General features: G+C 39.4%; 1 protein-coding gene across 1 annotated transcript in view; it reads right to left on the bottom strand.

The window, feature by feature from the left end:
* wdfy3 (WD repeat and FYVE domain containing 3) overlaps window positions 1-22,325 on the bottom strand; it is a 332,679-nt gene that overhangs the window by 197,536 nt on the left and 112,818 nt on the right. Inside the window, exons 7-10 of the mRNA XM_048604494.1 lie at window positions 17,200-17,386; window positions 13,086-13,252; window positions 8,911-9,378; window positions 2,478-2,576 (exon numbers count right to left, since the gene is read on the bottom strand). Coding sequence (XP_048460451.1) covers window positions 2,478-2,576; window positions 8,911-9,378; window positions 13,086-13,252; window positions 17,200-17,386 — 921 coding nt within the window. The remainder of the gene's footprint in view (window positions 1-2,477; window positions 2,577-8,910; window positions 9,379-13,085; window positions 13,253-17,199; window positions 17,387-22,325) is intronic.

Genomic DNA, 22,325 nt, shown 5'->3' with positions numbered 1-22,325 from the left:
TCATATCAATTGAAGAACTAAACTGTGTAAAAAAACAGAATGAATACAGATATAATATACATGATTCACAAGACCTATCATTAATTGTTGATCAACCTTATAGCATGAAATCTGCCCTGATAAAAATGTTAAATAAAAACAAAGGACAGCGAATGCTGGAAATCTGAAATAAAAGTGTTGGAGAAATTCAGATGTGTAGACAGAAAAAGTCTTATGAATTGAAGTTTGACAGTAGAAAACTGGATAAATTCAATTGTAGAAATTAAGTACTATTTTTAGAAATTAGGAATCATGATGTTGGTCTCTACAGATGCTGCCAGACCAGAGTTTCTCCAGCACTTCCTGACAAATAGGTTTCCTGCTATGTAGTTCATCATGGATTGTTAATAATATGCAAATTAAACTTTGTATTATTTTGCTCTGCTTTCTTATATTAAAATGTTAAATATTTTTGAAGACAAATGGTTACAAACCAGTCTCCTGCAGAGCATTATTCAATTCTTTTAAACTTTACCAAATTACATTGTGGTCTGCTCAATTGCATGACCATACATTTTTCAAAAGTATTTTCCTCAGGTTTCAAAAGACAAAACTGGATGGTACATAGCAGTTTGGATTGAAATATGAATTTAATTTCAAGACATATACTCAAAAATCACCAAACGTTTCTGAAAGAGATGAATGACAATTTCCAAAATGTTTTATAACAAGGTTTGACATTCAAACTCAAAACAAATTTCCAATGAAATGAAAGGAGCATTGAATCTGCTGAAAACATACCATAAGCTACTACAAGTGTACATATAGCTTTACTATTTGTTCAATAGGATTCTTCCTATAATCAATTACACTAACCATGGACAGAGTCAAGCTCAATTCAAAAGGTAACGATGCACAATTTAGCAATTTCAGTTAGGAAAAGAAAAAAATCAAAAAGTCAAAACTGAGTAATTCAGATTGTTTCAGGATAAGATTCACCTGGCCATTTAAAAGCAGCCACACCAGAACTTTTCTAAACATAGAAGCATTCAATCACTAGCTTTCTACAATAACAATCTTAATGTTGTGTGCTTACAGTAATATATGACTAGACTTGGTAAGGACAGATTCTGAATACAGAAAATAGCTGGGTATTTTTTCATGCCATTGGTTAGACGCCAATGTTGTAGGTGCACTACAAAATCTTGGCTAGGTGCACAACCAGTTCAGGAGTACAAATCTTCAGTACTACAGCTGGAATGTAGTCAGTGCTCATAGTCTTAGCTTTGGCCAATGTCCTGATACCAGGTTGTTCTTCTGGTATACCTGTTCAACCTTTCTATAATTGTTTGAAAAACTGAGGTGTGATGAGTGACTGCATTTGACTAAGCTTAGCATCAAGAAGCCCTAGCAAAATTGAATTCAATGGGAAAATCTTCCACTGGCTGGAGTCATAACTTGCACAAAGGAAAACAGCTGTGTTTGTTGTAGAACAATCACAGCTACTCCAGGTTATCTTTGCAGGAGATCCTCAGGATAATGTGTACTAGACTCAACCATCTTCAGCTGTTTCATCAATGATCTTCTCTTCACCCTAATGTCAGAAGTGAGATGTTCACTGATGATTGCATAATGTTCATCACCATTTGGAACTCATCAGATACTGAAGCAGTCTATTTCTGCATTCAACAAGATCTGACACTGAGGCTGATTGAGCATCAAGTAACATTCACAACACTGTTCCAAGCAATGACCAAGTCCAACCAGAAAAGTACAATCATCACCCTTTGACAATCAAGGCATTTTACTTCTGCTGAATCTCACACCATCAGCATTAGTTTCCAAACCTGGAATCTCTATCACCTATAGAAGGAAAAGGGGAATAGACACATGGGAACAGAGCACCTGCAAGTTCACTTGCAAGCTATACACCATCCGGGCTTAGAACATATTGTTTTCTCTTTAATGACAATCGATCAAAATCCCTAAATCCCTTTCCTTACCTCTCAGTAGTTGTTGTTTCAGCACATGGGCTAATGTGGTTCAAAAAGGCAAATCCTTAAAAGGGCAACTAGGCATTCAGCCTTTACCAGCAACCCCAACATTGTGAATGAATAAATAAAATGTCTTTTCCCCCTTGACAGCAGCAAATGGACAGTAGGACAATTAAGAAAAAGCTCTAATGACAAGTTTGAATGCAATCTTAACAGCGCAACCTTCTATTAAAGAAATTACTTTTTTTTAATAAAAAAAAAAGTCCTCCTCTGAATTAACTTCTGTTGTGTGTAAACTAAAAGTCAATCTACCATGTACTGTTCAGCAGAAAAATAGTTGGAATAGTTTAGCATGGAACTGACAGAATAAGGCTGAATGCCTTTGTTACATAATATGCAAACATCTAGGCACTGGCACAGAATGAAGTATTTCCTTCAAAAATAGAATTTGTGCACTACTGCTAATGCCCGTTAGGTGAACTTAATAACAGATCTTCTAATTACCTGCATTTGTGTTTGATCCTTGCAGCAGTACTGTCAGCGTCTCCATCACTAATAGGGCAAGCTGTTTCCGTTCTTCAAATGAAGAATTTGCTTTGTATTCTACTTATCAGAAAAAAAGAAATTTAATAGCTAAAAATAATTTCAAGTTAATTAGTTTCTATACAATATTTAAAATGATGTTGTTGCTGCAACTTGCCTATATGCTGTCAGGATGGGGAGGTTATGCTAAATCTGCACTGTAACTTGGTTAGACCATACTTTAGAGTACTGCATGCAATTCTGGCTGTCATATCATATTACTGGCACTGTAGACAGTAGAGAAGATTCACAAGGATGATACTAGAAATTCATCAGCATACTTGCCAGATTACAAAGAACACGCTCTGTTTCTTTTCTCCTGAAAAACAGCTAAGGGTGATGTAAGAGAGGTCTCAAAAAGATGTAAGGTTTTGACAAAGCAGGTACGAAGAGAATAAATATACTTTGCCCCACAAGAGGAAACAAATGTTGATAATAAAAGATAGTCACGAATCCAACAGACAATTCAGAAGGAACGTCTTTGTCCAGAGTGGTGAGAACGAGAGCCTTTACCACAGGCAGTGGTTGAAAAAAGTCATGAGGGTGAAGGGAATACAGAGTTATGATGATGCATTTAAAATGTGAAAATATGAGAGGATGCTTCAGCAAGCCGAAAACTCAGCACAGATGATTGGGCCAAATGGCCTGTATCTGTGCCATATATTTTACACAACTGTTCCTATAACAAGCAAAAAACCTTCTTGTTTCACAAAATCCTTAATCAGCAAGTTTAGAGAATACCTCCCCCCCCCCCCCCATCAAGCTATAATATAGTGAATCTATAGACACTTGGCAAAAAAAAGTTAAGAACATAAGAGAAGAAATAGCAGGAGCAGATCAAACAGTCCACTGAGCCAGCTCTGACATTCAAAACAGTTATGACTTAAGACCAAAAGATATAGGAGCAATAGAAGACCATTCAGCCTATCGAATCTGCTCTGCCCTTTGAGGAGATCATGGTTGATCTAATAATTCTCAACTCCACTTTCCTGTTTCTTCCTCGTGGCCCTCGCTGATTAAAAATCTGCCTGTCTCAGCCTCGAATACACTTAGTGACCCAGCCTCAACTGCCTTCTGCAGTCAAGAATTCCACAGATTGAGTACCCTCAGCGAAGAGATTCGTTCACATTTGTCTTAAATGTGAAACCCCTTACTCGGAGGTTAATTTCTCTGGTCTTAGACTATCCTACAAGGGGAAACAAACTTTCTCTACTAACCTGTCCAGTCTTCTAAGACTCTTGTATGTTTTAATAAGGTCACCTCTCAATCTTCTATATTCCAAAGAGTACACGCCCAAAATACTCATCCTCTCCTCATAAGACAGCTCCTCCATGCTGGTATTAGCCTAGTGAACCTTGTAGGGACTGCCTCCAATACCAGCACATCTTTCCTTCGTTAAGAGGCCCAAAACTGTTGGCAGAATTCCAGGTGTGGTCTAACTCAGATGTTGTATACTTTTAGCAAAACCTTCCTATTTTTATACACTATTCCCTCTTTATACAATATTCCCTTGTTCCCTCCATTACATTCTATCTGCCAAGACTTTTCCCCTATATTCCTCTGCTGACTGTGTCAACCTCACCAGGTGCGTTCCCACTTATTTTTGTGTTATGCACAAACTTGACGCAAGTACATTCAATTTTTGTCATCCAAGTCATCAATATATATTCTAAATAATTGTGACCTGAGCACTCATCCCTGTGACACACTACTTGTTGTAGATTGTCATCCTGAAAATTACCCGCTTATCTCAACTGTCTTCTATTAGTCAGTCAATTTGCTATTCATGCTAATTAACGACGCCAACACCATGAGCTGTCATCTTATTAACTGGCCTTATGCAATTTCAGACACCTTTTGGAAATCCAAATACATCACAAGTACTACCACATCTTTACCTGCTTATTACCTCAAGGCTCCGAAATTATATCCTTTATAATAGACTCTAACATTTCCCAATAACAGATGATATGCTAACTGGCCCAAAATTACTTATCCTTTTTTGTCTCCTTTCTTTTTTTAAATAAGTGAGTTAGACAAGAACTTTCCTAATCCCGGGGACTTTTCCAGAATCTAAGCATTCCTGGAAAAATATTACCATTCACTATCTCTGCAACTACCTTTAATATCTAGGATGCATCCACATCAGGTCCAGGGGACTGAGTGGCCTTTAGCCCCATGACTTTCCCTTGTATTTCTTTTCTATTGATAGCTGTTATACTTATTTCCTCATCACCTTTTGCCCCTTGAATATTTAGAAATTTTGGAATGCTATCAGTATCGTCTACTTCACTTTCTCATTCAAACCCCATTATCATTCAATTCTGAAATACCAAGATTCTATGACAGGCATAAATATAAACAACAATGGAGGGCTCACAATTCCAAAGATACTCAACCTTTTGAGTGAGAAAAACTCTCATTTCAATTTTAAATTGCTCCATTATCCTGAGACGGCGGTGGGGGGGGGGGAGAAGAGAGAGAGAGCGAGAGAGCAAGAGCGAGAGCGAAAATATGGGGGAAAGAATGTGTGAATTCAACGTGCAAGCTGATTGTTCATCTCCACAGCACTCAGGATTGAGAAGTCAGTCAAAAACTGAAAAGGTCCACCCCTCAGCAATAACCTGCTACCAGTGCCATTAACAAGGCAAGAAGAGGACTTTCACTCCTCAATAGGGAAGAAGTTCCATCCTAGAAAGCTGCCAGCCAACTTAATAGGCTCAGTAGTGGGTGCCGCAGGCAGGCATTGATCCTGGACTAAGTTAAATTGAGGTATGGAGACAGGTGGAGCAGGGATCTGCAGGCTAGCAGATTAGCCATGGTAAATGTGAGGTTACAGGGATAGGGTAGGGGTTTGGTTAAAGTGAGATGCTCTTTCGAGGGTTGTTGCGGACTCAGAATTGCCTCTTGCCGTACTGTAGGGATTCTACAATTCTATGAAAATTACGATTCTATTTCAACTGCGGTCCAACCAGAGCCTTATACAGCCTCAGCAGCACATCTCTGCTCTGGTATTTTAGACCTCTCAAAATGAATGCTAACATTGCATTTGTCTTCCTAACTACCAACTGAACCTGCATGTTAACCTCAAGAGAATACTGAACCAGGACTCCCAATCCTTTTTTGTTTCAGATTTCTAAAGCTTTTCCTCATTTAGAAAACATTTACAACTCTATTCTTCCCCATTTACAACTCTATTGCATTACCTCTCACTTTTCCACATTGTATTCCATCTGCCCATTCTCCTAGCCTGTGCAAATCCTTCTGCAGCCTCCCCACACCCTCAACACTACTCCATCTATCTTTCTGTCATCTGTTTACTTAGAAATACAATGCCCTCAGTTCCTTTGTGGTCCTAACACTGTTTCCTGCAGAACTCCACTAGTCACTGGCTACCATCCTGAAGACTCCTTTATCCCCACTCTCTACCTTCTGCCAGTCAGCCAATCCTCTATTCATGCCAGTACTTTGCCCCTACACCATGGGCTCTTATATTATTTAGCAGCCTCCTCTGCAACACCTTATCAAAGCATTTTGGAAATCCAAACAGATCACATCCACTGGCTCTACTTTGCTGACTCATTCATTATCTCCTCAAAGAATTCTAACAGATTTGTCAGGCATATCCTCCCTTTGATGAAACCACATTGACTCAGCTCTGTTTTCCCATGCACCTCCAAGTACTCTGCAATATCACCCTTAATAATGGACTCTAAAATCATACCAACAACTGAGGTCAGGCTAACTGGCCTATAATTTCCTGTCTTCTATCACCTTCCCTTCTTAAACAGAGGTGCTACATTAGCCATTTTCCAATCTTCTGGGGCCCTCCCAGGTTCCACTGATTCCCGAAAGATCACCACCAATGCCTCCACAATTTCCTCCTGGCATGCAGACCATCCGGTCCAGGTTATTTACCAATCTTCAGATCTTTCAGCTTCTCCATGCCCTTCTCCTTAATGATGTCCACTACACTCACCTCTGCCCCTACCCCTACTTCTGGTATGCTGCTGGTGTTTTCCACTGTGAAAACAGACATGAAGTACTTATTCAGTTCCTTTGTTGTTTTACTCCCCATTGTTACTTCTTCAGACTCATTTTGCAGTGGTCCAATATCCACCCTTTTGCCTCTCGCTTACATATATCTTAAAAAAAAATTCTTGCAATCTTTTTGCTTTCACTAGCTGGTTTACTCTCATTTCATTACTTATTGCTTTTTATTGGCCATCTACTGATTTTTAAAGGCTTCCCAATCCACTAACTTCTCAATAATCTTCACTGCAATGAATGCTTTTTCTCTTGCTACTATGCTGTCCCAGAATTCTTTTGTCAGCCATGGTTGTCTCATCCTTTGCTTAGAGTATTTCCTGGAGATGAATTTCTGCTATCCTTCCTCGATTACCCCTAGGAACTCCTGCCATTTACCATCTTCCCTGCTGGGCTCCCCTTCCAATTAGGTCTGACCATCTCCTCCCTCATGTCTCTGTAATTATCTTTACTCAATTGTAATACAATTACATCTGATTAAAGCTTTTCCTCCTCAAATGACAGGGTGAATTCTATCATATTATGGTCACTGTTCCCCAGGGATTCCTTCACTTTCAGCTCCTTAATCAAGTGCGCCTGTTTTCTTGGGATTTATTTTCTTTCTGCTACCAATCCACCTGCATACTGACGTCCACCATGATTATTATAATAGTGCCATTTTTTAATCTCCTGATTTATTTTCTACCCCGCATCCTGATACTGCTAGGAGGCATGTATATTACTCCCATTAGGGCCTTTTTTTTGTTTGCGGTTATGATCCAATAAGTAATGATCCTGGAACAGACTACCAAAGTCATGTTACAATTTAGTCAAAGACCAGTAATTTTTTTTAAAAGCAGATAAGGTATAAGATCCAAAGCACTTAGTAAAATAAAGCTACAAGATTGCGCAGTTTTGAACAAACAACAAACATTATGGTACAACGTTAGAAAAGTAGCACAATCCATATAATGCACGTGCAATTTATATCCTAACACCCAGAATTAACGTGTGTTAAATATGGTGACAGAACATCCCATCATCAACAGCAACATGCAAACACTTCTTCACTAACTCCCCCCAGGATGCTCATGATACAATGGGTCAAAGTCTTATTAAACTACTTAAAAATGATAACAATTCTTCACTTTTATTGAAATTTCCTCTTAAAAGCCAGTCAATTACAGATGGCCTCAAAAACTGCTCCCGTTCTTGTTGATTACTACCCTTTCCTGAGTCTAAGCTTCCCTGGACTCAAAGTTTTCATCAGTACTCATTCAAAAGTGTAATTCTGGCTCCTCATGGACATCCAGTTTCAGTGAGCTAGTCCTGTCCCTGGGGTTTTCCCTGAGCTCCAAACTTGATCAACTAAGTCAAGCAAAATTTGTTTGTGAGCTTTACAATCTCCATTTTCTCAACTGCACTGAATTATTGATGGTCATAGGCTTTTTGTGAACCCCTCATGGCTTTCCCCAATGGTGTCAGCAACCTTCCTAATTTCCCAGTTTCTAAGGATATCTTTTGAGTGCTGACTTCAACACTTAGCTACCTACTAATTCCTAGAACTTCTTTAAGTTCCATCAGCACAGAACAATTTAACTGCTCCCGACCTCCTCAATGAGTCAGCTACACGGAATTTGTGTAGTTCAAATGTCTTGTCAGCGGTACAGCCAACTGCAGCACTAATAACATGGAGGCTACATCTTCCTCCCTCTGTCATAAACAATGAATTTCCCAAAGGTCTGTAACATTTGAGGTCCTCTTCAATGATCCTTGAACTGTCCTGTGTGACCTATTGAAAACATTGCAATAAGCTCCTACACTTCTGCTGGGGCATAATCGAATGTTGCCTCCTAACAACACTTGGAACTGTCTGGTCAGTAGATGTTACATGTCACAGATTGCTGGCTTGTTCATTATAAAAAAATGCATACAAATACAGGATTTCATTGCCAAAGTTAAATGCACGCTTTCTTCCCCCTACATGGACTCTAATATTGAAGGAGTCATAAACAATTCTTGTAATATTTGAAGTTATACCAATGTGGATTATCACACTTTATCACATGTTCATGTTGTACTAATGTCAGGCAGGCAATGACCTACAGGTCCATCAGGCCAGGCCTACAGTCAAATGCCTGTTCTGTCATCACTAGACACTTCCTACTCCCTGGCAGTCAAGCAAACCTCCAACAAACAACAGAAAAAATAACAAGAATGGAATAAAAAAGCTAGACAACAGCATGCATGACAGATAATGGCCTCCTCAGTACTGGGACTTCCATAATTAAAAGCAACATGAGCATTAATATAGATAACATAGATTTACCTGGCTCATTAAAACTCTGAATGGGCTCTTTTAATAGAGCAGCATATTTGTGCAGGAGATTGACCATCACCTCAAGCAATCCAACTTCTCGATAAACATCCCTAAAAATAGGATCATGGCGAGCAAATTTCGCAAGTGTCTTCATTGCAGTGATGCTACACTGGTAAGAGGTGCTAGACTTTAACAAGATGCTGATACTTATTAGTTCTTTACATGGAATATAGTTTAAGCTGAAGATAATAAACTCCAACATTTCAAAGTATTTGAGTTGCACCTCAGGTGCTTTGGAAATCTTCTCAGCAAACTGTGAAAGTGTGTGCTGAGATTCTAGGATGAAGTAATTAGCATTATCTGCAACGTAGAGGTCTGAAATGGCATCAAGGATGATTCTGGCAAGATGGCTTGATTTTGCTTTTAAGAAGGCAATCTGAAGAACAGAGAACGCTTGGATATTTTTTACTGTGCGACCTAGTTTGAGAGAAGAATAACAGTATTCAATGCACAATTTCATCACCTCTTTTCAAATTCAGAGTGTGTATTTAATTAAAATAACTATTTATAACAGCTCTTTTTCATCATGTAGTTAAATATTATGGAGTAACTGCCAAATTTAATTTGCTAGGTTTTCAAAACCAAAACGTCCCTATTACCCATCCTGGCTTCCAAGTCCCATTAGCTTTCTCAAATTTGGAATTATTTCCAAAACTTGGTAAATCTGAATTTTCACTTGAGGCTCATTTTTAAATGCTCAGGTTCTAGAACAAAGAGAACAAAGAACAATACAGCATAGGTACAGGTCCTTTTCCACCCCGCCAAGCCTGTACCAGCACATTTTGCCCTTCCAGACTAAAACTAAAACTAAAGCTGTCTTCACTTGCAGGATTCGTATTCATCTATTTCCTTCCTATTAATGTATTTGTCCAGGTGTTCCTTGAATGTTATTGTGTCTGCTTCCGCCACTTTCTCTGGCAGCACGTTCCAGGCACTTACCACCCTTTGTGTGAAAAACTTGACTCGCACATCTCAAACGCACCACCACCCCCGCAACCCCGCACCTTGAACCTGTGTCCCATAGTAATTTACCCCTCCACCCTGGGAAAAAGCCTCATACCTTCCACTCTATCCATGCCATTCACAATCTTAAAAACTTCTATCAGGTCACCCCCTCAACCGCCTGCATTCCAGTGAAAACAAATCCAGTCTATCCAAACTTTCTTCATAGCTAAAATCAACCTAACCAGGCAACATCCTGGTAAACCTTTTCTGTATCCTCTCCAAAGAATCCACGCTCTTCTGGTAGTGTGGTGACCAGAACTATATGCAATATTCCAAATGTGGTCTAACTAAAGTTCTATAAAACCGCAGCACAACTTGTCTATCCTTATACTCAATATCCCTAAGGCAAGCATGCCATAGGCCTTTTCTAAGACCTTATTTACGTGCGCTGCCACCTTTAGTGATCTGTGGACCTGCACACCCAGATCCCTCTGCATATCAATACTCTCAAGGGTTCTGCCATTCACTGTATAATTTCCACCTACACTTGACCTTCCAAAATGCATCACTTCACATTTGTCTGGATTAAACTCCATCTGCAACTTTTCTGCCCGTGCCTGCATATGATCTGTATCCTGCTGTATCCTCTGACAATCCTCCTCACTATCCACAACTCCATCAATCTTTGCATTGCCAGCAAACTTACTAATTAGACCAGCCACATTTTCCTCCAAATCATTTATGTAGAGCATGAACAGCAGAGATCCCAGCACTGATTCCCTGTGGACACCACTAGTAACAACCCTCCATTCTGAAAAGCATCCTTCTACCACTACTCTGTCTCCCATGACTAAGCCATTCAGTATCCATCTTCCCAGCTCACCTGATACCATGTGACTTTACCTTTTTGTAAAAGTCTGCCATGAGGGACCTTGTCAAAGGTTTTGCCGAAGTCCATGCAGACGACATCAACCGCTTTTCCTCTCTATCATCTTTGTCATCTCCTCAAAAAACTCAATTAAGTTAGAGAGCACGACCTCACCTGCACTAAACCATGCTATCGCTAATAAGCCCATTTGCTTCTAAATGCACACAGGTCTTGATTCCGAGAACCTTTTCCAATAATTTTCCTACCACTGACGGGAGCCTCAGAAGCCTGTAATTTCCTGAATTATCACTGCTACTCTCCTTAAACGTTGGGACAACATTGGCTCTTCTCCAGTCCTCTGGGACCTCATCTGTGATCAAAGAGGATATTAAGATGTCAAGGTTTTAGCAGTTTGTTCTCTTGCCTCCCTCCATATTCTGGGATAGATCCCATCAGGATCCGGGGACATCTCTACCTTCGTATTTTTTTTTCTTTTTTTTTTCCTTTTTTTTTTTAAGATGGACAATATCTCTTCCTTTTTAATAGCAACCTGGTTTAGAAATTCGACACGGCCTTCCTTGAGATCATCCTCCACCAATTCCTTCTCTTTGGTGAATGCTGATTCAAAGTATGCGCTTAGGACCTCACCTACCTCTTCTAGATCCAGACAGATTCCCTTCTTTGTCCTTATGGGCCAATCCTTTCCTTTTCTGCCCACTTGCTTTTTATACATATATATAAAGGCTTGGGATTCTCCTTAATCCTGTTTGTTAATGACTATCATGACCCATTTTAGCTCTTCTAATTACTTGTTTGTTTAAGTTCTTTCCTACTTTCCTTATATACTTCAAGGGTTTCATCAGTTCCCATCCTCCTAGACTTTATAGATGCTTTCTTTTTCATTTTGATCAAGGTCACAACGTTCCTGGTCATCCAAGGTTCACATAACTTGCCATACCTATCCTTCATTCTTGCAGGAATGTGCCACTCCTGAACTCTTATCAACTGCCGTCTGAAAGACTCCCACATGTCCGATGTGGATAAAACAATTAAACAATTAAACAATTGCCTCCAATCAAAATTCCCCAGTTCCTGCCTAATATTGCTGTAGTTCGCCTTCCCCCAGATTAACACTTCCACCCGAAGACTGCTGTTATCCCTATCCATGAATATGTCAAAACTCTCAGTATTCTGGTCACTACTCCCAAAATACTGACCCACTGAAACTTCACTCACCAGGCCGGCTCATTTCCCAAAACCAGATCCAGTATGACCCCTTCACTGGTTGGACTGTTTCTATACTGTGTCAAGAAACCCTCCTGAATGGTCTTTACAAATTCTGCCCCATCCAAGCCCCTAGCATGAAGTGAGTCCTAGTCAATACAAGGGAAGTTAAAATCACCCACTGGAACAACCCTGCTGTTTTTACATTTTCCAAAGTCTGTTTACAAATTCTCTCCTCTCCCTCCCGCTGGCTGTTGGAAGGTCTGTAGTATACCCCCAGCAGTGTGATTTCACCTTTCCTATTCCTGAGTTCTACCTATATTACCTCGCTGCACACATCCGCTGATGTATCCTCCTTCAGTACAGCTGAGAGGGGCTCCTTTACCAGTAATGCAACTCCCCCATTCCTTTTACATCCCTATGACACCCGAAACATCTTAATCCTGGGACATTCAGCTGCCAGTCTATTGCTTTATTACTAAGCTTTCTTCTAGTAATGCTACTCTAGCACTTTTCTTTTGAGATTACATAACAGAAAATATCAAGAAAATAAGTAGTAAACGACTTCCCTAGTTAATTCTAAAATTTTATTCTGACAACTTTTTAATGTCAATTATTGCATTGACATGCAATAGCTTAGCTGTTCAAGTACAATAGCCTAATTACAACTGAATGCACAGAGCATGCATTTTTCTTCATGGTTGGAACAAAAGCTATACTAGTTTAGAGCATGCCATTATTTAACATGAGGTCTTATAATGCATCCAGGAGTCTAACTCAAATACATAAAAGTGTCATCATTTACATGTATCATCTAAAAACTATTTTGCTATAGAGGAATATACATTTGATGAAAGAAAGTATATAATTTCAAGACAGACATTGTGCATTAAAAGTGATAAGCAAACTTCTATATGGAGATAAATAACAGAAGCAATCATTTCTGTCACAATAACATGCAATGAAATGCAGTTGCCATAAAGGAAAGTTATAATGTCACAATGAAAATAAAGAAGAAAGTTTGGTCAAGATTTTCATAAAGATGTCATTTTGTATAGTAATACTGAGAATTAACTGATAGCGTCACCTTTGCCAGAAGGTTGTGGTACTGCAAATCCTGGCAGAAGAAAAGGTGCTCCACTAGTTATGCCAGTAGATCTCAATTCATTGATCCCATATATTGTCAATGAGGTCACCAACTGAACCAAGTCTTTCACGGCCTCTTTGGCATCAGGTTCATTTATTTGCTCCAATCTAAAACACATATATACAGTGTAATTAATTTATATTGGCAACCATTGCATGAAATGTTATTAAGAAATAAGTTACCTGGAGATGTGGACTGTCAATAGATGACAAGGCTCGATGGGACAAATCTCTAAACTGTTCCTTAAATTGCTTAAAATAAGTCCCAATATAACCTTCAGTGTACGAGCAGCCAAGCCATTCTGATACCTGAGCCTTATTCAAATGCCATTACCAAGTCATCCACATAACTAAAGTGTTGACAAGTTGATTATTATCAAGGAAGTCAAAAAATTCAATGGACCAGTTACTGATCATGAACCTCAGTAAGGGCTTTTGGATTAGATGTCAAGGGTGCTGCAACAGAAGCATAGCTTGAGGGGTTTGTGAAAGTATAGAAAGAAATCCAGTTAAGCACAAAGCTTTGAAACTGCCACACCAAAGCGGAACATTTTCAGAATTATTTCCAACTATGCATTAAATCTACACTGCACAAACCACCGAGCAGTCTTGCTGATAATTGTGGAAATGTACGAAATACATTACAGGTGCTCTATACACATGGAATAATACTGTATACAGCAGAAATCCTGATTGCCTAAATCAAAGCCCATTTGAGAAAGAGTGGCACAAACTAAGTTTCTTTTTAATCATTACACTACCAAAACCTCAAATTGAAAAACCTGATAGTTAGAAAACAAAATCAAGCCTCAATACTTCCTACTGGTATAACAACTTATATTGATATACAGCCTTCAACATAATGAAAGCTCTCATTACAAAACGAAATATGACATTGAGATATATATGCCGCTATTAGGTCAGATAAGTAAAAGCTTGGTCTTACAGCTGGGCTTTAAAGAATGTTTTAAAGGAAGAATTTGTGCAAGAGACATTTAAAAAGAGCAATTCAAACTTTGTGGCCTAGGCAACTGAAAGTAAGATGTGTCTTATATGGATTTTAGCAAGACCTTTAACAAGGTTCTGCACAGTAGACTAATCAGCAAAGGTAGAGCACATGGAATTCTGAAGCGCTTTGCCAATTGGATACAAAATTAGCTTGATAGTAGGAGACCGAGGATGGTGTGGTGGGTTGTTTTTCCAACTGTGACCAGCGGCGTTCCATAGGGATTGGAGCTGGGTCCACTACTGTTTGTCATTTATGTAAACAATTCAGATGAGAATACAGGAAGCATGGTTAGTAAGTTTGCAAATGCTCCAAAATTGGTGGTACAGCAGACAGTAAAGATGGTTATCTAACAGCACAAAGGGATCTTGATCAATTAGGCCAATAGGCCAAGGAGTGGCAGATGGAGTTTAATATGGACAAATGCGAGGTGTTGCATTTGGTAAGATGAACAAGAATAGGTCTTACATAGTTAATGGTAGGGCCCTAGGGAGTGTTGTCGAACAGGGGTTCAGGTGCATTGTTCCTTGGAAGTGGTGTCATGGGTGGACAGGGTGATAAAGAAAGCATTTGGCATGCTTGCCTTCATTACTCAGACCACTGAATATAGTAGTTTGAACATCATGTTGCAGTTGTACAGGATGCTGGTTAGGCTACTTTTGGAGTACTGTGACAGTTCTGGAAGCCCTGTTACAGGAAGGATATTATTAAATTGGAGAGGATGCAGAGACAATTTACAAGGACGTTACTGGGACTGGAGGGTTTGAGTTAATAGGACACTTACTGGAGCGTAGGAGGTTGAGGGGTAACCGTATAGAGGTTTATAAAGTCATGAGGGACATAGACAAGGTGAATAGCCAAGGTCCTTTTCCCAGGGTAGGGGAGTTCAAAATTAGATGGCATAATTTTAAGGTGAGAGGACAAAGATTTAAAAGGGACCTGAGGGGTAAGTTTTTCAGACAGAGGGTGGTTCGTATGTCAAACAAACTGCCAGACCAAGTGGCAGATGCAGGTACAGTTAGAACATGAAGATATTTGGACAGTACGTGAATAGGAAAGGTTTAGAGGGATATGGTCCAAATACAGGCAAACTGGAATAACTTAGTTTGGAAAATCTGGTTGGCATAGACAAGTTAGACCAAAAGGTCTATTTCCACACTGTATGTCTATGACTAATGTTGTAATGTTTAACACCAGGGATGCACAACTGGTCAAAGTTATAGGAGTGCATCTATCTCTGAGAGCTGTGGGGTTGGAGAAGATTATAGGGAGAGGGTGGGATGAAGTTAGAAGATTTTGAAACAAAAACAAATGGAACGAAGTGGATGTAGAAACAGGATGAAGGCTGAGGCAGAGCACCTGTTGCCTTCCTTAGGCCATGGAATTCTGAGTGGGAAACTAGCAGATACCCTTCCTACACAGAGGACAACTGAAGTCAAATAAGGGCCAATAAAAGGCCTCTTCCTGCTGCCAACGCCAATAGTGGGGATTGAAGGAGTTTGCCATTTGCTACGTGAGAAGGCCACCCTGTAGACTTTGGAGGACTTCTAGCAGGCCAAGAGGGAGTTGGGGGGAGGGGAGGGGTCAACTCCGGATTGGTCAGGCCAGTTGTTTTTACTGGTCCCATTTTCACCAATTGAGGGTCAGAAGTTGACACACCACGTAGTTAATGGCCTGTCAGAGCAGGGGCTGTTGTGGTGCAGTGGTAGTGTCCCTACCTCTGAGCCAAGAGGCCTGAGTTCATGTCCCATCTGCTCCAGAGGTATATAAAAACATCTCTGAACTGGTTGATAGAAAATATCAACATCAAGTCAGGGCTCTTGGAAATGACCAAGGTGGAGCTGTGCCCAGATTTCTGATCTGTTGTTGAAGCCATCACCGCTCCAACAAAACTTTAAGATTCTACCCAACCTGCCACAATACATCTTTCATTATTCCTTGACTGATGCTCATTGAGCAATGGATACAAGAATAAAAGAATATATCAGAAGGACAGATACTCACCCCAACACTTTACTATACAATCCTTAAGTTTCTAATTAAACTGGTAGCAAGATGATCAGATTTTGTCGATGCCAATTAGATGCCTGAACTAAGGCAATACCAACAGCTTATTTGGCCAAATTATTAGATAGGTGTTAATATGAATATTTATTCATTCATTAGTAGATATTTTTATTAATTAACACGCACAATACAAAGAGAGAGATGATAGAATGTAGAAATTGCACTTGAATGAAATAAAAAACAGTTTTAATAAAGTAAGGTGCAAGATATTTTACAACAAGTTTCACTCTTGCTCTTAAACGAGGATTACTCTGCATTCCTGCCCATCTTCATTAACCTTTCATCTCCACGCTTAGGAAGCTTCTACCTACCTCTACACTAAAACATTCAATGGCTCTGCTTCAACCTCATTTTGAGAAAGAGCTATAAGACTCATGTCCATTTTTTTAGAAAAAAAATCTCATCTATCTTCAATGAGTGATCTCCTAAGTTTTAAACTGTGACCCTTAATTCTAGATTCTTCCACAAGAGAAAACATCCTTTCCACATCTATCTTGTCCAGACCCCTCAGGATCTTGCATGTTTTAATCTAGTATTAAAACAAGTACTGCAACAGTACCACTTCTTAAATTCTACAAATGTGTTTTTCTAATTAAATCTGATAGACTGTACTCTCCCCTATCATATCTGAAATATGGTTGCCTGCCAGCATTCTCCATCTCTGTAGTTTCACACTGAGACACTAATTCTTTTTACATTTATTTGATAAGGCAGATTTAACTTAAGGAAAGAAAATTAAATAAACCAATGCTCTCTCAAATCAGTCATCTACTCTTTCAGGAACTCTTCTTAATTAAGTCTTGAATCAAGCGAAAAGCAGATAGGCATACCTGTTACGCTGTATAAACTCAAATGACATTAAGACAGCAGTGCTCACACTACACATTTAAGTTAAGCAGATGAAGTGAACTTAAAACAGCTCACTAAACACAATTGATGATAGTGCATGAACAAAAAAAAAAAAACTATGTTATGAACTTACCTGAGCAGAAGGTCACAAAGGAATTGATAACCTTGGCAGGACCTAAAATCATCTAAAAGAACCTGTGATATATCACTGGAGTCTTTAAGGAAACAGGACAGTCCAGCAAACATTTCAACGATTTCTAGGGGTAAAAGATCTTCTGATTGCTGCATGTTCTGGATACAAGTGGCCACACATTCTTTTTCTAAACAAAAAGGTAGATCAATATTAAAAAAAATGGAAAGTTGCCATTCTGCATTCCTCCTATAAATTCTTTTCTAGGTGCTATAGGAAGAAAAATGTCAAAATCTAAAATTTTTTGGTCAGAACATCAATCAAGTCCTTCAAGCAGCATTAATCTAATTCAAATGAAAATATAAATCTCAGAATTAGAGAAAGTTGCATTGCACTGCATTACTTTTTAATGCAGGAAATCTTGAAACATTTTCAAGCTAAAAGCCAGTAATAAAGGGGCTACATTTACAAATTACGAGTGGTTTTTGTAACTCAATGGATGTAGCTATTTTTCCCCCAGTGTAGAGGATTTTCTTAAAATTAATACGCTCCCAGATATGCTTTACCGCAAATACTAATAACAATTTTTAAAAAATACGTTCTCATTAACATCAGTAAAATTAGTTACTATCTTCCATTATAAGTTTGATTCATAAATAATTTTCCGTTTAGAAAGAAGCTATAAATTAAGATTACAAAAATAGCTTTGAAATTTAGTTATGACAAGGGCACAGACTAAATTGCTTATTAAATATTAGATATAGTTTCAAAGAGTGTCTATTTACGGTACAACTCATTTTAAACCGACCGCCATAGTTAAAAGGAATGATTCATATTTTCAGCGCTCATTTACTGTACAAGTTCAAAATAAACTCATGGCTAGGAAATTCATAACTTGAATACAGAATATCAAAGTGATTATATCTGGATAATACAGTAGTGATACTGAAATTATTAATACTGCTATCTGATCATTAACATGTAAAAAGGATGGGCATTCAGTACTTGCAGCAACCGTTTCTGTCAACATAAAAACTAGAAAGGATGCAAAAAGTTTCGAGGCGGCATAGAAAAATTTTTGGAGAATTTCGGGGATGAGGTACTTTAGTTGGATAGACAAATTGGAGAAATTAGGAGTTGCTCCCCTTAGAGAATAGCAAATTGGGCAGAACATTTGAGGTGTTCCTAATCATGGATGGATTCAGACTTATCAGATAGAAGATGTTTCCATTTGCAAAGGGTTGAGAACAAGAGATGGCTTGGGAGACAGTTCATGAGTCTTTGAAAGTAGTATGGCAAGTTGAGAAGACTGCATTTTTTACTTTGTTCACTGAATGTAGGCATTAATGACAAGACCAGAATTTAGAGCCCATACCACAGCCACACGTGTTTATTTTACCAAAATGTTAAAAAAGAATTCAAGATCCTTGAATTTATCAGTTAAAGCATCAAATACAAAAGCAAGGAAGTTATACTGAGGCTTAATAAATCACTAGTTAGGTTATTGTTGCAGTAATGTGACCAGTTATGGGCTCGAGTGTGGAGGTGATGTCATAATGGTATTATCTCTGGACTAGCAACCCAGAGACCCCGGTATTATTCTGTGATCCTGGGTTCAAACTGCACCACAGCAGTTGGTGGAATTTGAATTCAACAAACATTGGGAATTAAAGTCTAAGAATGACCACAAACTCACTGTCAATTGTTTTAAAAAGGCATCAGATTCACTATTGCCTTTTAGTGAAACAAATCTGCCATGCTTGCAGGATCTGCCCAACATGTGACTCCAGAACCACACAGTCATGTTGCTGACTCTTAACTGCCTTCCAGGCAATTAGAGATAGACAACAAATGCTACCCTGGCCAGCAACCCTCCAACTGTGTGAATGAATATGGGTATTTAAAAAACTATATTTCTAAGAACGGATGTGCAAGGGAAATGTGGAGATGGGAAGAAATTTCTTCACCCAGAGTGGTGAGCCTGTAAAATTCATTGTCACCAAAAGCAGTCAAAGCCAAAACATTGAATGTTTTCAAGATGATAGATATTGTGATTAGGGTTAAAGGGATCAAAGGAAATAGGGAAAAAAGCAGGTACAGGATACTGAGTTAGATAAATAAAACAAAGAGCTGAAGATCTGAAGCAAAAAGTGCTCGAGAAACTTCAGCATATCCAGTAGCGACTGTGGAGACGATAACAAAGTTAATGTTTCAACTTCAGTGACCCTTCATCATAACTAAAAGCAGCTGGGAAATGGTGGTATTCATGCTCATGACAGCACGGAAAACTGACATGAATAGATGGAGATGGTACACCAAAGTGGGGACAGAGTGAGCGAGGGCGGGAGCGAGCACAAGAGGGAAAGAGGGAGGGAGTGATGGCAAGGGGGAGCGAGCAAGAGTGTGAGAGAGAACTTGTCAGAACCAGATCAACAGACCAATACAGAACGGGACCCAGATGTGGGTTTGGGTAATGACCATGGAGGGAGGTGTTTATGCTTTGAAATTGTTAATCTCAATGTTGCATAATGAGGGCTACAAGGCACCTAGGTGAAACATGAGATGCTGTTCCTCCAGCCTGCATTGAGCTTCGCTGGAACAATGCAGCAGACTCAAGACAGAAATGTTGCCACAAGAACACGGTGATGTGTTGAAGTGGTAGGCAACAGGAAGCTTGGATCATTTTAACAGATAAAGATGTGCTCAGCCAGGTTTTGTCTCCCCAGTGTAGAGGGGCCAATAATGTGAGCAGCAAGTACAGTGGACTGGATTGAAGGAAGTGCAGTTAAAACACTGCTTCACCTGGAAAAGTGTGCTTATGGTCCTGGATAGTGGGAGGGAGGAGGTAAGTGGGCAATTGCAATTGCATGGGAAGGTGTTGAGAGAGGTGATATCGGGAATAGAGAAGTGGATTTGGGTATCCCGGAGGGGAGAGGAGTGTGTTTACGGCGGCGGCATTCTGCTGGAGATGGTGGAAATGGCAGCGGAGGCTGGGGCAGTGGAAAATGAGGACTAGGGGAAACCTATTATTGCCAAGGGACAGAAGGGAAGGAATAAGGGTAGATGTCATAATGGTATTATCTATGGACTAGCAACCCAGAGACCCCAGTATTATTCTGTGATCCTGGGTTCAAATTGCACCTGGGTTCAAAGTGCCGGAAATGGATCAGACATGGCTGACAGAAATGTGGTAGCAAGGAATCTCTGGTTGAGGAGAAAGGAAGACATGTTTCAGGATTCTGCACGGAAAGTGACATCATAACAGATACAGCAGAAACAGAGAAATTGGGAGAATAGAATGGAGTCCTTCTAACAGGCATGGTGTGAGGACGCATAGACAAGGAACTGTGGGAGTTGGTAGGCTTGTGATGGATATCAGTGCTCAGCCTATCCTCTGAAATGGAAGCCAAGGTGTCAATGGAAGGGAAGGGAGGACTCGGAGATGAACCAGATAAGTTGTAAGGATGGAGATTGGAAGCAAAATTGATAAAGATTTCCAAGTCCAGGGGAGAGGAAAACATCCTCAACGATGTTATCAATGTACCAGAGAAAGAGTTGAGGAGAGGGACCCAAGTTGGACTGGAACATGGAATGTTCCACATTTCTCACAAAGGAACTGGCATTACTCAGGCCTGAGCAGGTACCCACAGCCACACCTTTACCGTGAAAAAAGTGAGAAGAGTTGGGTGAGCAGCTATGATCATACTGAATGGTGAAGCAGGTTCAGAAGAACTAAATGGCCTACTGCGGCTCGTAATTCTTATGTTTCTATGAAATTTACCACTTAATAGCAATGCAAAATCTTTAGAGATGTGGAATGTCTTCTAAGTCTTGTTCTTCTAAGACCAAAGAAAGCTAAGAGAGTCAATAGAGGTCGGTAAAGGAGAAGTTGCAGCATATACGCAAAAGGATATAGATATATGGTAAATAGCTAAACAGCTAGAGCTAAGATGAGAATTTCTCTTCATGTGAAGAATTATGACTTCAAATGCATTAAAAGCTTGGAGGAGCAGACTGGATCATTTTTAAAAGGTGACTGGATAAATATTTAATGTGGAAACAATTGCTTAGTTATGAGAAAAAGGCAGATGTACGAGTGTAGGTAGTTAGACAGCACTTTCTGTATAGGTACAATAGGCCAAAGTACCTTTTTCATTGTTGTAGCATCTTACGAATTACAAGAGAGGAGTCAAGTAACATCCCAGTAACAGTAGATATCAGGGAACAAATGGAAGGAGGGAGTTCATGAGAATTTACAAACACTACAAAAGTAGTAGGAGTAAGTTTTTGGAGCTGCAGGCCGACAAATGCCCAGGTCCTGATGGACCCTCATTATAACCTAGATTAGAGGTGACGGTGCCATTAGATTGGAAAGTACCAAATGTAGGGTTGTAAAAGAGGGGTAAGCAAGGAAGTTAAAGCTAATTTAAAGAAAATAACTAAGACATACCCTATTGCAAAGACCAGCGGCAGTATGGAAGACTGGAAAAATGTTTAAAGACCAAAGGGTTATTAAAGGAAACAATAGAGAAAGAAAAGGTCAATTATAAAAGAATTATGAAATGAAAGAAGACTAACAGCATGCACTTCTAAATGTATATAAAAAGGAAGAGAGTAAGTGAATGGTGATCCATCAGAGGATGGAATTGAGAGGAGTCAGAGGAATTCATAGCAGGGAACACAGAAAATGGTGGAGATACTAAATCAATGGTTTGCCTCAGTTTTCACAGTTGAGGACACTTGTATCATCCCAATAGTAACAAGAATACAAAGATTAGAGAAAGGCAAAAATTTAGGAAAATTTAGAGAAAAGGTACTGAGTAATCTGTTGGAATTGAAGGCAGACTAGGCCCCAAGGCCTAACAACCTAGATCCTTGGGTCTTAAAGGAAAGTGGTAGCAGAGACAGTGGATCCACTGTTATAATATTCCAAATTTCCTGGATGAGAGAAAGGTTCCAGTGGTTTGGAAAGGAAGGAGGTAGAAAGTAAGAAACATAGACCAGTTAGTTCAACATGTCATTAGTAAATTGTCAGAATCCATTATTAAGAAACTAATAACAGGACAATTGGAAAGTCAAAACACAAACTATCAGATGCGTGGGAACAAGGTGCACAGCTGGATGAACAC

This window comes from Rhincodon typus, chromosome 1, assembly GCF_021869965.1.
Source record: "Rhincodon typus isolate 14 chromosome 1, sRhiTyp1.1, whole genome shotgun sequence".
Classification (NCBI taxonomy): Eukaryota; Metazoa; Chordata; class Chondrichthyes; order Orectolobiformes; family Rhincodontidae; genus Rhincodon; species Rhincodon typus.
This window is presented reverse-complemented; position numbering and strand designations above follow the sequence as displayed.